General features: G+C 43.3%; 1 protein-coding gene and 1 long non-coding RNA gene across 3 annotated transcripts; one reads left to right on the forward strand and one right to left on the reverse strand.

Annotated features, from left to right (window-relative positions):
* Window positions 1–152: 152 nt before the first annotated feature.
* On the reverse strand, window positions 153–18115 carry LOC136441246 (suppressor of SWI4 1 homolog). Its single transcript, XM_066437421.1, has 13 exons — window positions 17942–18115; window positions 16983–17153; window positions 15865–15966; window positions 14916–15137; window positions 13751–13827; window positions 13054–13161; window positions 11630–11753; window positions 11060–11138; window positions 10412–10466; window positions 9527–9601; window positions 9092–9156; window positions 8292–8363; window positions 153–570 (listed from the first exon to the last, which is right to left on the reverse strand). The coding sequence occupies exons 1-13, from the start codon at window positions 17966–17968 to the stop codon at window positions 278–280; spliced, it is 1470 nt and encodes a 489-aa protein (XP_066293518.1). The 5' UTR covers window positions 17969–18115; the 3' UTR covers window positions 153–277.
* LOC136441608 (uncharacterized) lies at window positions 651–3063 on the forward strand. Of its 2 annotated transcripts, none has more exons than XR_010756908.1 (2): window positions 651–935; window positions 1211–3063. It is a non-coding gene; the product is annotated as an uncharacterized lncRNA (long non-coding RNA). The 2 variants fall into 2 exon arrangements; XR_010756907.1 differs by having other exon boundaries at window positions 1215–3063.
* Window positions 18116–18165: the final 50 nt, after the last annotated feature.

Raw genomic sequence — 18165 nt, forward strand, 5'->3', positions numbered from 1 at the left:
CCACATTTGGGTAGTACAGTGGCAGAAAAGAAATAGTTTTGATCAACATTACTAAATGTGTATTCAGAAATTGAATGTTAAAAACTACACTCCTTGATTACATACAGCACCTGACACACTGCAGTGTTCCTTCAATCATTTTGAGAATGTAAGGAGATCATAAGTCTTATTCATGCTTATCCTCTTTCAAGTAGATACACTGAGAGGGGGTCAAATGATTTAAGACATGTCCAAAATTATCTTTAAGACATGCTGAAAGAGTAATGCAATTACAATACTATCTTGAACGTTTCCCTTTCATGGGCCCTTTTGTTCCCTTTACCCTGTACACTTTCCCCTTTGGTCCAAACTTCTTCTGTTCTCCAGCACCTTTACCATCGTCAAACTGTTTCCTCTTGAACCCCTTCTGTCCTTTAAAACCGGGCTTTCCCGGTCCTTCGTTCCTCTGCTTCTTGAAGTTCCTGTTTCCCTGGGCACCTTGAGATTGACTTTGACTTCTTGGCCTCTTTCTTTTCTCGGAGGAATCTTGCCTGAATGGTTTCCTCTTCGATGTCCGTGACAACATTAGGTCTGAGTAGGAAAATGTTAACGCAAGTTAACAATCACAAACTAGTACCAAGGTAGTACACATTGCAGTGCATATAGTAATATTCCCACTGACGTCACAATACATGAAATCTCGCGAGATCACTATTCTCGCGAGAGAACATGAAAGTGACGTCATCACCATCTATCAGCCTCTTTGCGGCGAACCGTCTTCGGGGAAGGACGTAGAGCTGTGGGCTCCTGGTTTGGCAAGGCGATTTTCCACGTGCGTGCCAGTTCCAGCCTCGGGCGTTTCGTTTTAGCCATGACCACTCCGGCTTGCAGTGTGAGGAGTCTCCAGGATGGAGACTCGGGGGACAAGAGTTCCCAGAAATGCAAGAAGCTAAAAGGTTCGTATGTCGTCTCGTTCAGCCATTTTGTTTTTGGAAGAAATGTGACGCTCATGACTGGGGCCACGGAGTATTATGTATGTATCCAGGCCTCCTGGGGTTAAAATGGGTGCTTCATGAGGGACGTAAATTTAGAGGTAAAGTCGTCGGGTGTAGGTATTTGGCTGCTTGTAGGGGTTTTTGTGTTGGTGTAGCTGGTCGCCGAAGGTATTTCCTTGTGCGGAATTTATCGGTGTGAGTTCCATGTCATGCAGGTGTGTTTGTTTTTCCGTAAGCTAGGTGTCTCGGGAGGTATGTCCAGCTCCACAACGCAAGCTCAGGCTTCAACGGCGGTATCCGCTCAGTTTTCCGGCGGCAGATTGGCGCAGACGACTGGCACGGCGGGGTCTGGTGCGGGCTCGAGTTCATCGGAGACGGATGCTGCGGCAGGCGTTCCCCCCTTCGCTGCTGCCATGGTTCACCGGCAGGTAGAGTATCATTTGCGGGGTTAGTTGCCAGAGCCCCTTGTAATGTCTTGGTAGTTAGTGGTTGCCAGGTGGGTTTTCGGTTGCGCAGTTTTGAATTTGTTTGTTTTGCAGGTGGGATGCTCGGACGTTGTGGTGGTTGTTCGTTTGGGTGTTTGTTTGGTTTTGTTTTCTTGCAAGCGAGTAATGAAAGACCAGGCCGAGCCTTACATTTTTGTTTGTATGTGATCCATCCGCGTGTAGTTACCGTCGTAATGTTTTCCCTGAGCGGGGAGAGATGTGCAGCCTTTATTCTTTTTCAAAGGGCGTCAATATTCTTGTGTTTTGTAGTAGCCGAAGTACAGGGGCGACGCCATCTTGAAGTTGAATTGGCCTGGACGAGGACGACCTACACACGGACTAATCTGCTAGCTTCAGGAGAGGTACGCCAGTCAGGGGCTGAAAGATGTGGGAACGGAATGCTGGTTCAGTCAGTAGCTTGGGACTATAGAGGTAAGTATGCCAGCCTGGGGCTGTGGTCGGGGACAAGACGGCCAGGGGCCGATCCTGTTGGTTAGCCTGGGGCTGCCGAGAACAGGAAGGTATGGTAGCCAGGCGCGGGGCGGCCTGAGGCGTGGACGGCCAGGGGCCGGTCCAGCAGAGTAGCCTTGGGCTACAGAAAGGTAAGTATGCCGGCTGGGGTTGTCGTCGGGGACAAGACGGCCAGGGGCCGCTCCTGTTGGTTAGCCTGGGGCTGCCGAGAATAGGAAGGTACGGTAGCCAGGCGCTGGGCGGCCTGAGACGTGGACGACCAGGGGCTGGTCCAGCAGAGTAGCCTTGGGCTACAGAAGGGTAAGTAGGTTAGCCCGGGGCTGCAGTTTGGGTCTAACGGCCAGGGGCCGCTCCTGCTTGATAGCCTGGGACTGCGGGAAACAAAAAGTGGGCCAGTCCGGAGCTGGGCGGACGGATGCTAGGATGTCCAAGTGCTGGGCTAGCAGAGTACCGGTGTGAAAGGTGAAGTTGGTCAGCCTAGGGCTGTTGGGTCAGGGGCAAGGATGACCATGGACCAGTCATCTTTGGTAGCATGTGGCGATAGAAAGTAAGTATACCAGCCAGGGGAATGTATTTTACGTTCTAGGATAAGATCCGGATATGATGAGGCAGTGAAGATCGAAAGGCTGATTGGCAGTGTTCCCTTGCAAGACTTGCCAAGAGGTTACTCTGCTGGCCAGAGTTTTTTGGTCAGTCCTTACCAACCTCCGCCGCCACCAACGGGGATGGGAGGCGACGTGCCGAGGCCAGTAGGGCGGCGGCGGAACCATGCCAGAAGGGGATCGAGGACACATTTCTCTGTAATGAATTTGGGCACTTGTTAAAGCTGCCCTAACGCCCAGAGAGGGAAAAACTATGGTTTGTGATTGAGTTGGAAGAGAAGCGCAACGTACTGCGTGGTGATTGAGTAACTCACAGAGAGAGAAAAGCAAGTACTGTATTGTTGTGATTGAAGAACACTAGAAAAGAGAACTGTTAATACTGTATGGATTAACACGGGGAGAGAGTTAAGTAAAGTTTTCTGTATGGTGACCGAATAACATTTGAAGAGAATGGGTAAGTGCTGTATTGTGAGTGGAATTGGATCGGACCGGACTGTGACTTTTGAGTATTATTAAAGGTTTGTTTGCACATTCGTCTATCTCCTTTCTTTTCTGTGGCTCAATGGTTGAGGGAGCGACGTACTCTTAGGGTATGGGAAATGATGGGGGACAATGAATTCAAGTGTCCTCAGCCCTTTGATTTGTAAATTAGTGATGACCTCGTGACGGGGTGCAGAATGGTAATCGGTTGAGGCAGATGTTTATGAAGTAGAGGTAACTGGGGTGTAGTATTTGAGTATCGATGCGGCTGATATGTTAGCGCCAAGAAAATTTAGTCGCTAAATTATAGGTTTGTTTCCTGCCCATTTTTCTTCCTCTCGCGGACCGTGCGTAGGCCCAACTAAGGGTACCTCGCCATCCAATCTGATGGCCCGGGAAGCGAGCGGGAGCACCCCCCTCCATTTTCGTGTGGGAGCGTTCCTACCGTGTTTCGTTGTTAACCTTCAGAATTTAGGCGCGACTTTACTAACTTACAGTTGTAGTTTGTATGCCGGCTAGGGAGCGGCCATTTTCAGTTTGAACGCTAGGACCGCCCAAATGAAGACTATCTATGTATGGGGTAGTCTGGAGGGGATTGCTCCCGCCTCGTACAGCCCGGTGCAAGCAGTGGAAAAGGTGACCTCGGCCAGATTTTGGACCGTTTTACAGCACCTGATTTTCCCAGACTCTTAGATTAGAGCGGGGAAAATGCACCGACACTTTGACTTGGAGAGAGTTAGTGTGAAAACTAGAGATAAGTCAAGGACAAGTGTTAGATTCTGGGATCAGAAGGGTTGATATGTATGATTTTCCCAGCTGTGTTTTCAAGGGTTGATATGATAAAGGAGTGTTACCGCTATACCGGTATTTTTTCCTAGTTATGGCTGCAGTGTTGGTTTCGGTCAGTACATTGCTGCCACCTTTCAGTCCAGAATCGAGTGCGGAGCAGTAGATGTGTGGGTAAAGTTGGGAAGTTGACCCTTATTTTTGTATGCCTGTAGAGGTAGAGCCTGCATGTGCCATGACGAACGTTTTTCTGAAACCTGTGGATAAGCTATAAAGGACGCCCTGTTAAAATTGAACGGCGTGGTCAACGTTACGGGGAAAGGTTTAAGGAGGTTTTCAGCCAGGATGTGGCGGCAAATCGGATTACACATTTCTATGCAGGAGAGTCGCCTTCCTTTTTTAGGCTTAGTATGGGACGGCTTGGGGCATGTTTGTAGATCTTCCCCTCTTAGGTCAAAGCCGTCGCCGGTAATTTTTGACACAGCTTTGGCGTTCCCAGTATATGGACAAAACTCTTGCGGGTCCCCTGCTTAAGGGCAAGTGCGTGACGAAGTCATATCAGGTTAATCCCGGGAAACGGAGGAGTGCGAGTTCCGTTAGCGCAGGCTGGAGTCTTTGTCATGGGGAAATGGCTAGTCGTTAGGTTATTTTCCGAGCGTTACAGAAATCCACAACTGTGCGATGAGCGAATATCTGGGAATGTCGATATGGTCGATCAACCTACTTAGTTTCAGCTTACCACGGGAGGCGATAAAGTTTGAGATTTGGGGAATACATTCTCAGCTCTGGCGACGATGACCTTCGCACGTTGCAACGGTTGGTGGGAACCGTTTCCTTTTTTCGTAGATATATTGATTCCCATGGAGCTCTTACCCACGCGCGAGAAAAATTTGCAGGGGCTACAGTCAAGGGTCGCCCGGTGCAGATTTTCCCAGATTTAGAGAAAGACGACGACACGTAAGTTTCCCCTAGGTTTGAACGGACGCACTACACGACAGGTTTCACGGACGCTGCAATCTCGAGTTGGGCAGGGATCCGGTGTCTTCCAGAAAATCCCGTGCAACAACTTGCCTAGTCACTTAAAGGAGGAAAGGAGGTTGTGTTGACGTTAACTCGTTTCAGCCAAGCTGCAGAATTGTCGAATAAGATTCATTCGGATAACCAGGCGGTGGTTATATCCTAGTAAAGTCAAGGGAGCGAGATTGGATGTCGGACATATCTTGGGAAAGTCGACTTTTAGCGGTGAGGGTCAACGCATCCATTATCTTTGCCTATGTTAAATCCAATCTTTTAAAAGCCTAGTATTATTCTTGGGCCTAGGGATTTTCGGGTTAAAGAAAAAGGGATAAGAGGGAGGACAGGAATACGCAGTCTTGGGGGGCAACCGAGAGGTTTAGAGAGTGTAAGCACGCGTCCTAGGACCCGATTTGAGTTCTTTTTTGGTTTGTCGTGCTTAACGCTTAGGACTTCGGGCCCACATTTCTCGACCCGCCGCCGGCCCGGTCGAAGGTTACCCGGGGGGTTGCGGCGGAAAACTTACGAGTCGGATGCTCAGGTGGAAACTATCGCCCTATGAAAAGTAAAGCAACACACATTTCGGAGCTTCCATTGATTCTGTGATTTTTCTTCACCGTTGCCTATTTCTAAGCCGGCTATCACAGGGCAACTCCTTTCGATGCCGGGCTTATAAAATGTGGTAGGTAAGACCAGGTTCATTTGGCCACTTTGCTCAAAGACTGACCAAATGATCGGTTAGCGGTGTGTTGGCTAAATCAAGAAGCTCGTTGAAGAAAGGGGAAAATCGCAGGAGCGGGAATTCTGGAAGGAACCCCACAAAGCGGACGTCACTACCTAAAAGGTGGTAGGAGTTAACCAGGCTAGGGCCGCCATCTCCCTATTATTTAGACAGGCTGATGTATAAATTTTGGGGTCCATCCCGGCAGCGAAGTTTCTCGGTGTCCGACGGTCTTTAATTTCTAAGGAATGCGAAGTCATCTGGTCGCTGTTTATTATGCGAAGAGTCTCCAGCCTCACATCCTTTTTCGCTACAAAGATTCAATTTCACCTACTGGAAATGACCCATTATTGACGAGCGAGGAAAGGTTTTTCCCAGCCTACGAACACGGCTGCTAAATAATGCCGGCAAAGTCCATTGATTTTGTATTGAGTTGGTTCTGGAAACGACTGTTTACAGAGTACGCATAAAGTCAGTTCACAGCATACAAGTGTTGAAAGGCCTGCAGACACGTAGTACAGTGTCGTGAGAAATTGAGTTGACAAGGAGTATGGTATGATCGGAAAAGCTCGACGTTGAGAAACCCTCAGTTTATGAACGTATCTGAAGCAACGACTACACGGTGCCGCGACTGTAGTATACAACTGGCCCGGAATTTGCTTTTCGACCGGATACGAAGGTTTCCATACACACACTGTGATTCTCATGCTTCAACTATTTAGATCCGCTGTTCGTATGGCAGAAATCCACTTTTGTTTCAGTCGTTAGTCCCTTCGTATGTTCTCGCACCTACACGAGAAACGCTAAACCAATGTTACTGTTACCCGATCAGTGGGTGTTTTATCAGTTCCAATCCAACATCCGACCACGAGGCAAAACACCATGATTGAGGCAAAACGTTTTGAAGGGAAATTGTGAATGACGTAGAAAGCATCTGCCAGTGCTACGTCGAAGAGTTCCATAGGGCGCCACTATCAAGTGGACCCCAAAATGGTCGACAGTGCTCGTTGTTAATTAGGGGAGGGTCACGTGACTGAATACGCCCTAGAGATAACGAGATCCACTCCCGGGGGCAGGGATCAGGTTTACCTAAAAGTTGATTCTTCGCGGGAAATAGGGGACAAGAGTTATCCCATTTATTGACCCACCAAATACTGCGTTAGCAGCGGGTTAATAGTGAACCCTCGGAAAAATGTTAACAGGGAGGCGTTCAGGGGTTTTTGCGATGGCTGGTTGCGCGAATAGGCTCGTGTGCCCAGTTGAGGCATTTGAATGGTACAAAGAAGGGACAGGCGTAATGGTGGGCCGGTTAACGGGCGGCCTCCGGTTTGTAACAGTCTAGGGAATCGGGCGTGAGAACAGGCCTTTCCGCACAAAGGCAGCTGGAGCAAGGCAAGTTCTATCCCAAAGGCGGGGAGACACCAGCCATCGTGGTCTGATTCAAAAAATCGCGTGAGTTCTAGATTATCCCACACGTTGGATTATTTAGCTGTAGGAAAGCCCTCATTGGACACTCAGCTCGCCACTTTGTTAAAAGGAATGATTCCCTGCTAGATTTTCGAGCAGGTTTTCATCACGTGTGCTCGGATGGGAGTTGGTTTAAGGGACGGAGAGGGAGTAGGGGTGTAGTAAACGGTGTGGAGAAAGAAGAGATAGGATCGGAGACACGATGGCAGATGTTAAAGAATTCATGTGTAGCGCGGGAAGAGTATGAAAGAAGTTGGTAATAGTCAGGATAGTAGGACGTCCAGGTTAAAGAGAGAAAAGAAACCTCTCTACAGTCTTCGGTCTCAGTAGGTGAGGTTTGGGACTAAGGTGATTTGAGAGGGGAAAGTCTCGGCAGTTAAGGGTTGGAGAAGTTGAGGTTTGGGAGAAGGGGGAATTGCGGAAGTGAAAGGGAAGGAGGTAATTAAGGATTGGGGAGAGGTTGAGAAATAAGAGAGGATGGTACATCCTAGGAAAACGTAGGATGTATTTCCACAGGCCAAAATTGAGAAAGAGGACCGAGGTCTTCGCACCCATTCCTTAGTCTTTATCGAGGTTCATCAGGGTAAATCTATACATATTCCCACTGACGTCACAATACATGAAATCTCGCGAGATCACTATTCTCGCGAGAGAACATGAAAGTGACGTCATCACCATCTATCAGCCTCTTTGCGGCGAACCGGCGGAGGAGAGGGAAAGGAGAGTTTAGGGCTAGGTAGTGTCACATTGGGGTAAGGAAAGGGAAGGAGTAAGGCAAGGTCTGTGTCGATTTTTCCCCACCCACCCGCCCACCCTTCCAGTTCTGTACCTCTGTAGGCCTTTTTACCTGTTTGGACCTCGGTCTTCGCACCCATTCCTTAGTCTTTATCGAGGTTCATCAGGGTAAATCTATACAAAGGGCTAGCCATTGGTAAGTTGAGCATCACTGGGTTTATATATTTCATGGCCTAATTATCCAATAAATGGATAAATGAATAACCAAAATAAAAGGCACTGAAGTAATAACTTTGCACAAACATTGTAGCAGGATGCTTTAAACTTAAAACTGAAATATCCTTTAGCTGTTTCTGATCTTGGATGATTTTTTACAGCAATCATCTTGTCTTCACAAAACTTTATCAAACAACAAAACATAACTACATTTTTCACAAATGTATCAATTCAACAAAGCTACATTAAATGAACGTTACTTTATTTGGCTTCTCATATCAATTCAAAACTTGTTTTCTGCTCTTTTTATCACTACTGTATATTCTTTTTACAATCATACCTGCATCTGGCTCCTCCCCAACCTCCTGTTTGTAGTACTTTGTATCGTCATCAGAGGAGTCATCTGGATTTTCTGCAGAGAGTAGAAAACATCACCCAATGTAAGACAAAACATTATAAGGCAACATGCATGTGTACAGTACAATTGACACATGCATTTGGTTTTATTTGTTTATTTGAATTTATCACAATGTGGCAAGACATGGGCATATCAAGCACCTTTACAAGTTGTTCTCCAACAGTTTCATTGCCCTTGATTCATAGCACACTTTCAAAGCAAAGAAATTTCTTCCATCACTGCACAACTAGATATAAATTGAAGATTCTTTTCTGAAGAGCGTCAACAGCAAATTTTTAAAATGTTCTCTCCATCTATAAATATACCTAGCCTCCAAATATACAGATAACAAGCAAGAGGAGTTAGTCTGCTATAGGGGTACAGTCTGCCGCCAATGGCATATTGGACCCTCTCTCCATAGCAGACTCCCTTAGCATACTATTCACTCTATTTGGCCAATTTGTACTATTTTTCCAGCCATCTGCGGGGCCTGGTTGAGGCTAAAATATACCAAGACCAAATAATGTTTTGGAGAAAAACAAGTAACACATTCTTTCAACCTAGTTCACAGCAAGTCAGAGATGATGTTGACAATCAGAGCTCTCACTTAAATATATTAGACAAATATTCAAATGCCGATCAACTATCCATTAACTGAATGCTTAAGCCAGCACTCAGGGGAGTGAGCCAAAGCTAGAATAGGATGGATATCAGGCTACTAGAAAATGACATTACACTCCTACCTTCATTAACTGCTGTATTCTCTGCAGCTGTCTGCTTCCTCTTAATACCTGCCAGAGATCGCTGCCTGAAGAGACAATTACATGCGAGGTTGAGCTACCATGCTAACAGGCTACATTCATATTTACATCTTAAATGCCAACATGTATTAATACAGGTTTGTGAAGCAAAAGCTGTTTTACCTTGGGTTAATGGGTGCCGCCATGTTGGTTTGTGACATCATGGGTCGGCCATTTTGCTTTGTCATTTTTGTACCCCAGGCAAATATTTCTACAAACTCTAAGACAGTATTGATAAATACTTCTCTTTCATTTGACAATGCCATGTAAAAAGGCAGTTCAGACAACGATAGAAAAACAATGGAAGTCACTATGTGTGCATTTACGTCATTGTCAAAAAAATAAACTGCTCTTATAAGGGTACAAATCTTAACTTACTTGTTCTCTTCCTTGAGTTGCTCTTTCTTCTTGACGTTTTCATTTTGTTCAGCCTTTCTCTGGGCCTTGATCATCCTGAGAAGTTAACAGCAAAACATGTTGCATGAAAGACAAGTTCCCTTACTAGTGTATGCAGTGTTCTCGCCAGGCCTTTTCAGCATAGGGACCCCCTATGCTGTGATTTGGACCCCCTTTGCTGTGATCTGGACCCCTATGCTGTGTTTCATTCTGGGAAGAACCTTGTGACCCTTCATGAATCTTATAAAAAGTTCATATTTGGCTTTAGAATGCAGCTGTGACAAATTTAACTTCACAAAATTTATCCCTCAAAATGCAGGAAATAGTGTCTCCTTGGCTTGTGAATTTAAGAATTTTCGGGGGGAACATGCCAGACAGGAACATGCCTACTCTGGTCATATCTCCAGCCCTCTACGTGTGACTTGCGCCGCGTAAAGTTGGCCTTCTGTACCTGACCCCTATGCTGTGAAAAAATCCTGGTGAGAACACTGGTATGCATTATCATCTCAGCAAAATGGATTCAAAAACTGCTTTTCTGCAGTATGCAAAACATTTTCCCTAATATGTTCCCAAAAAGTCTATCACAACTGAATCATTTATGTATCTCTTCCATTCAATGGCTAGTACTTAAAGCTACATCGATAAAGGTTAGACATCCAGGTAATACAATACGCCAAATAACAGTTACTCAAGCAACTGGATATGATCACTGATGAAAAGCAGTGGATGCTACTTGACCGTTTCCAAATCATATCCAGTTGCTTGAGTAATTGTTATTTGGAGTACTTAAAGCTGTTTTATGCAGACAAACAGAACCCAACTGAAATTTACCCTGTAGCACAAGTTTTGCAAAAGAAAATTACTTACTTCTTCTCCTCCCGTCTTTCCTTGAGTTCTTCTATCTGCTTTGCTGACTTTGTAACTGAAGTTAAAATGACAAGAGGTCTTTAAAGAACCATAATGAAGCCTGTATGAATGTTGTTACAAGCACAAGTTTATTTACTTGTCTTCTGGTTAAACTTGAAGAACACTATTGTAGAAATAAAAACAACTTATGTAACACTTCTACAACTTTCTTTTTTCATCTTTGTATATAAAAGAATTCTAAAGATTTAGATCAGGGGCACTTGAAATTAAGTCTTTTGGTTGATTTTCCTCTCCTTGTCTGTGGTATTTTGTAGTGCAAGGAGGTTAGATTTATTTTGCAACTACATGTACTTATACAAATCAACTTTCCCTATTTTTTCCTATACATGAGTTCCAATCAGGGTTGTTGTTGTTCACACAACATGCACAATACTGGAAAGGATCACAGTCCTTAAGCCGTGGTCCACTGTTCACTGTACTTGTAGAAAAGAGCTAGGGGAATTTCCTAGGTACAATGAACCTGTACATACTATACAAAGTGCCTGTCTTCTCTGTCACGACCAGTGGAAGGGTAGCTTAACTGTTCATTGAGTTCATTCGGGCCAAACTGGTTCAAGACCATTTTCACTTTCACTTGTGTCTCCTTACCAAACTGGTGGAAGATGATGTCCCCTTCACACAGCCCCTCCTCTATTTTCACCAGCTGGAGTCTCAGTCTCGGACCAATCTGGGAATTTTAATAAACAAAAATAAAATAAATACTGTAAATGCAGAAAGGTTTGCGGTTCGCGGTTTTGGTTGTGACCGTTTCACTGCGAACTTAAAGCCACTGCAAACATTTGTGTCCAATACTGTAGCAGTGGTTAACCATAGCACTGCCACGAACGTAAAACCACCGCGAACACTCCATTTTCGCCTTAGCTGGAAATAAAAACCATGCGAACTTAAATGCATTTACAGTACATGCAGGCTCATTCTTCACAGTTTTCATAAATACTTCTGTCAAATCTTCTCAAAGAATACAACAATACCAATATATCCACCATATTAGCAGTCTATGTGAAGTGGTAAATATCATCCTAATAGAAACTGGCTTCCATGTATGTACAGTATTGTCTTCAGGAGGTTTGAACTGTCTTTTTTGTCCTTCTAGTTTCATCAAGATCCTATATTTAAAAAATACAATATAAACAACATGAACATAACATCTGTACCCACCTCTGTTAGTCTGATGGCACTTTTCTGTGAAGCTTCGTTCCCTCGACCTGCCACCTGCTGGGGCAGGTCAACCTCATTCTGGTCACCATCAGGTTCAGCCTCACTCTCTGAAAGGTTCCCACCCCTGTGGTGGTGCCAAAAACAAAATCCAACATTGACATCAAACATGTTGGTTTTTAGTCTTCTACATCTCCACAATCATATATGTGGTGACAAAAAATGTGTATGCTCTTTCTAACTGTTAGCAAAATGTTACCGTAACGGGGGATGCCCAAACATCGGACGTTTCTTTTACGCGCTGGAACTCACGGCGCTCCATTGCTGGTTGCCAGAGAATGGTCATGTTTTAATGAATGAATTTTGAACACATTCATCTAAAGACCATACTTGGACAAGAAATGTATTCATACTGTTCATGGGCCCTTCATGCTCCGCGTTACATGCGGAAGACGCTGTGAGACATTTTCACGAATGTACCTTCTGATTTAGTGCTACGCCAGATAGTGTGCCTAACTTATTACGCTTTGGTAATTTTGCTCTCTTCGGAAGTTGGTGATGAAGTTAGGGAAATGTAAATAAGGCTTGAAGTCTGCTATATTCTAGCTTTCTTTTGACCGGAAAATTTTGACTGTGTACACTTCTCACGTCATGTGAGAAGGGCTATATATAGCGCATCTCAGCTCATGTTTCCACGGGAAATAGGCTACTACGCGGCCCGACGTACGTATTGAATGCGGCCCGACTTACGAAATCATTACGAAAAAAACGACACCGCTTACATCAACAATACTCCGTCTACTTATTGGGAAATATCTTCCCCATCTCTGTATTCAGTTTCCTTTTCATAGACGGTACCAATCACATGTAAGAGCGTAACAATACTGTGCGTTGAATCGTTCCGCTACCATCGCGACCCCAAAAAATGGCGGGAAAACAACGTCGTCAGACGACAGCAATGTTTACGTTGTTTTTCTTCGGTCGGTTTTCTTCTCAACAAACACTTACAGACCCAAATATTTAGTGTTTTATGAAGTTATTTTTCTTATGTGTATGATAGCTGTGTTACTTATGTATCTGCTTGGCACAGGTCTTATATTTAGGTGCCGAGCCGTCTAGCTACGCAGTGACCCTCTACTTAGCGCTACCATCATTATTGTCAAAATACTACTTTTCGACAAAACAAGAAATGAATATGTACAGATATGTTTTGAATGCAAATAACAATTATGTGCATGGACCTGGTTTATCTATCTTCCTTATGAGCATAGTCAGTGGACACAAACACGGCGTACTTATGCATAATAAGATCACTAAAAAATCCGTCCTAAGTTAGGGCGCGTCCTAAGTTAGGGCAACCCCCGTTATATTTGTCCTAATAATCATCACTATGGACATTTTTCAGAAGAAGTTTTCAGTCTTCTCACCCCAAGATGTACTCGCTGACGTCCTCGTACTTCTTGAGGTTGGGCACCTTGGACTGGAGCAGTTTCTTCACCCCCCGGCTCATGCCCATTGGTACGACCTTGATGTTACTGAGGAAGGTCAAAGTCATTGGAGTCAGCATTGAGTTCAAAATGTATATAAATCGAACATGTAAGTCAATTCTAACGTTTGCAAAAAAAAAGGTGATTTTGAAAGTGATCTCGGACCAGTTTAGCTCACTGCATCTTTTACTGGTCATGACAGAGAAGACAGATGCTATGTACAGTATATACATTCATTGTACCCGTAGAATTGCCCTAGCTCTTTTTGATAAGTACAGTGACAGTGGACCATGCCTTAACGTCTCCTCTTAAGGACTGCGACCCTTTCCAGCAGCGTGCAAGTCGAGTGAGCGACAACAGTCGGGATTCAAACTACTGACCTCTTGGTTCAGACACAGGATTGATAACGACTGGACTATGCACACTACTACTACTACTACTACTACTACTACTACCACAACTACTACTACCACTACTACTACTGTACTACTACTAATACCACTACTACTCTACCACTACTACTACCACTACTACAGTACTACTACTACTACCACCACCACTACTACTCCTACCACTACTACTACTACAAAACAACTATGCAATGAGCTAGTATAGTGAACAGTACAGTAATACTTACTAATGTCTGAAGTCCACCATATTTGTGTCGGGGTCATAGGTGAACAGGACACATCTCTTGATGGTGTTGAGCTTCAACTAAAGTAGGGGGAAAAATATGAAACAGTTTAGATCATTCCAGCATAACTGAATACTTCTATCCGGGCCATGTGATAACTGAAAAGAGTTGTGTATAACATATATCATTTTTCTCAATAGCATAGTTGACTATTGCAAGTTTACAATTGGTGTCCAGTGCATATCCACATTTTTGTACCCAAAATTGAAGTTGTGCACCAAATTTGTGCATCGATCCACCTAGATATTGGTGTAGGGCTACATACGATAGCGTACCATTGCACACAATCAAACAACATATTCTAGACATTTAACTTGTAAGTGACAGAAAAAAAAGGACACCTTTGTTGAATTACATCATAATATACATGTTTACAATTTCAAAGTTAGATAGAGAATTTTAGATTCAAGCTTTGAGAAGAGGAAGTAAGGTTTGTAATTAAATTTTGCTTATGTTCTTATACAGCACATATGTTAGCATTTGTAATTGTATTGATGATCTCTGTGACTTTTTAATAAGTCTTTTCTCTTGAAAATTATGAATACTTTAAAATCAATATTGTGCAAATTAGCTGTAATTCAGACTGTTGTCTTGACTATCTGCTAAATGCTAATAAAGATCTTTAGACTTTTTTTTCTAATGTTCTACTCTGATTGAATTTTCAGGTGCGGTGCACAAATTTCAAGCCCTACTGCGCTCAAACTGTGTACCTAAGCAAATTTTAGGTACAGGTACAGGGGTTTAGGTACAGGTCCGGACCTGAACCTGTACCTAAACTACTTGTTCGGAAAATGCTACATTTTCAATAAGGACAAAAGCATGTTTGAACTGGTAAAAACATAATATTTGATTGTGCTAGGTATCATTTTTATGAAAACAATGAAAATTTGACTCCAGCCATACAGATGTATTTTCTGTGCTTTAGAGTGGCTTTAGAGCACTGCCACGGTAATTTCATAGTAATTTTATTTGTCAAAGTGGCCATCCCCTGAGTCAGGTCCAGTACCAATACAGCAGGGTCAGGTATTTTGGACCTGTACCTAATTGATTGTACCGGTACACAGCTCTATACTGTCTGCGCATCTATTCATGAGTGATAATTCCTTACCCTGTGTATGTTAATAGAGGGAAACATGTTCTGAAACATGGTGGACATGAGTTTGAAGTGCATGCCTTCCCGCGCCAGGTTGTTGAGCACCAGTAGCGGGGAGTGCTGGAACTGGGAGGCGTACGTCTGTTGTCTCTTCAGCGTGGACAGCACGTCCTTACACAGCGAGTAGTTCTCCACCTTGAAGGACAGGGTGGGACCTCTTGGTAGACGTGAACATTTCTAGAAGACAACAATAAGTCAATCAATAAAAAAGAAACTCAACAATAGCTAACTGCTAGTTGTGCAACGTTGGCTGTAACGTTACCTCTGTTTCCGCCAAACCAATAAACAAGCAAACAAATAAACTCATTCAAAGTATTCTGTATCAAAAAGATTAATATACAGACAATTATCTTTACAAAGCTTCATACATATACATCAGTATCAACATTTTATGATTTAATCCTTGAGCCAACATTTCTTCTAGTTGCAAAAGAAATTCAACATCTGAATATAACATATACATGTGTATAGTGATGATATGAACATCATGAAACGCATAACAGGTCTGCAATAGTCTCCAAGCAGATGTTTGAAGGCAAAATTGTAACATTTTTCTAGCTTAAACACTTTAAGTATTTCCCCATTTACCAATTCAAGGTCTGCACTTATATTTCAATGATATTCTATCCACTTATAGTAACTGTACATGGTTTTTATTTCACGGTAGGGGGAAAATGGAGGTTTTAAGTTTGCGTTTGAAACAATAGTAGCGCTACAGTCACAGGTGGGCAAAAAGTTTTGCGGTGGTATTAACTTTGTGCTGAAGAGTTCACCATGAAAACCGTGTACATAAAACCACCACGAACATTTCTGCATTTGCCTAATAACAAGTACACAATGATTTTATTGCATAGTTCTATCCATGATGATAAAGAGGATGGTACAAGTACCAACAGGGCCCTACCATGTTGACTCCCTTGTCCGTCTTGGTGAAGATGACCAGGTGGGTCACTCCAAGGGGACCAGCAACAGCAACAAAGTCCTTCAGGATATTCTTCTTTCTCACCTGTAGGAAAGACAAGATGTCAAAAACTCCTTGGCTCTAATATAAACCTGTCAGCAAGAAGATCTTATGGTTAGGGTTGTTGATTTAGAATCTAAAGGTTCTGGGTTCAAATCCCTAGCAGGCCCCATTGTTGTGCCCTTGGGAAAGACACTTAAATCAATTTCCTCTCTGGACTTTCTTCTCTGAAGATGAGGCTGCCTAGCTTCAGTCAGGGACATCCTTGTGGATTGCACATAAATCCAAAGGTCCCGTGTTTGAGGAGAGTCCATTAAAGAACCCACCACACTTATGATAAGTTATTGATAAGAGTAGTGGTCCTTCCCGGTGTGATTGACTCAAACCTTCTGGTCTTACACAACCTTGCACTTATTCTCAAGTTATTGTACAAAACTGGTGTGTTATGGCTTGAGGTAGCTTACCAGTTATACAAAACAAAACAAATACCTTTTGACAAATAGTAGTGGGCAACCTCAAGCCAACCATACACACTCACACCGTCATAGTGGTACTAGGCTGTATAAAAGTTCTAAACGGGACCTATGCGGCTCCAGATGTCTTACTGAGGGATGACTGTGGTGTGAAAGATGTCGGTTAGCTGAGGAATGAATCCACTCTACTTTATAAACAAACAAACCTTGTACTCTTATACTCCAGTACCTTGAATTCTGACTCCGTCCTTTGCTACATTGATTTCTTGTACAAAGTAGAATCATATAGCCTTGAAGAAAGGCAAACTGGAGAAGCATCTGGGGAAGTGGGGTACTTTATGCAGCTGATACCCTGTTTACTTACCATTTGAATTTCTGTTATCATCATTCTCTTCTTTGAAACTTCAGAATTTCTGTTACATTATATTTGAAGTTATGTTGTTATAATTTGGTTATACTTGAAACTTCTGTTACTGTTGTCCTAAGCTAATTTCTGTTATTACTACCTGGATGGTTCCCTCGCTGTATTTGTTATTTTCATTTAAAAATTTCAATGAAAAAATAATAAAAAAATGTAAAAAAAACAACCTTTAGGTTTGAAGCAGTGAAAGGCTCCATGACCCTGCGCACGTCCTTGACCAGCTGGCCGACATTGTTCCCCACCTTGCCGCGGGCGATCACAAACGTGTGAGGAGCCTTCTTCAGGTCTTCTCTCTCGTACTCAGGATTCTGTTTGGCCTGCTTCGCCGCCTTTCCCTTCTGGAAAACAACGCAACATTTCTCCATGTTGAAAAAACATTTTGGTAAACATTTTGTTTATCATGTTGAAAAGTAGACTTCTTTTGATGAATTCCCATCTTGACTTGAGTCGTTTCCATACATGAATATATCTTGGAAGTAACCAAAACGTGTTGGCCCTTTGATTCTATATACAACATTAATGGCTTGTAGTTGTACATAATTCTTCGGCAAGTTTAAACTTTAAGTATACACTATAATACAGTATATTGTATACTTGAGTAGTAGTCAGGCGCATAATTTCAAGGAATTTTTTTTAGTGCTGGTTTATATCAGATTTGTAAAGTATTGTTTTGACATAACGTTATTATTTCGTTCTTTTCCAATATAATACAATGATTTATGTAACGCTTAAATGTAGTAACTCAACCTGAACTCCAGACTATAACCAGGGCCTACACATGCCAGCTCTTCGGCACCTGGGCCGACGTGCCCCGAGGAAAATCTTACTCATATCCCTTCAATATAAAGGTATATAATATGGAAACAAGGCTGTTAATTATTTTACGCAGACCAACAAAAAATCACCGGTGTGGGCTAAGGTCTCCAGGCGGGAATAGAAGCTTAAAAGCCCGAGGCTGCAGCCCTGGGGGAGACTGGTGACCATGTTAATAGTAAGTTTACTTGAAGAACATCCTACCTGACCGTTAACTCTACTCTACTCTATACCACATGCACACACGTGCAAGTTGCAAGTCGAATGCCCCCCTCCCCCTCATCCGATATCCAGAAATAAAAGGCAATCTCACCCTTTTCCCGCTCTTCTTACGCGCCATTGATCCTCAAAGAAATACTTCTTGTGGTAAACTATTTGGTTCTCTTCCACACGGTATCTTTATATGATTTTTAAGCGTAGAAAACTAGGAGAAATGTTCCGACACTTCAGCTGCAATGCCTCGTGTGAAGGGTTAAAGGTCACTGGAACAGTCCACTAAAGTATAGGAGTGTCTTGGCATTACCTCATTGCACAGTT

Source organism: Branchiostoma lanceolatum, chromosome 9 (assembly GCF_035083965.1).
Source record: "Branchiostoma lanceolatum isolate klBraLanc5 chromosome 9, klBraLanc5.hap2, whole genome shotgun sequence".
NCBI classification, from domain to species: Eukaryota; Metazoa; Chordata; class Leptocardii; order Amphioxiformes; family Branchiostomatidae; genus Branchiostoma; species Branchiostoma lanceolatum.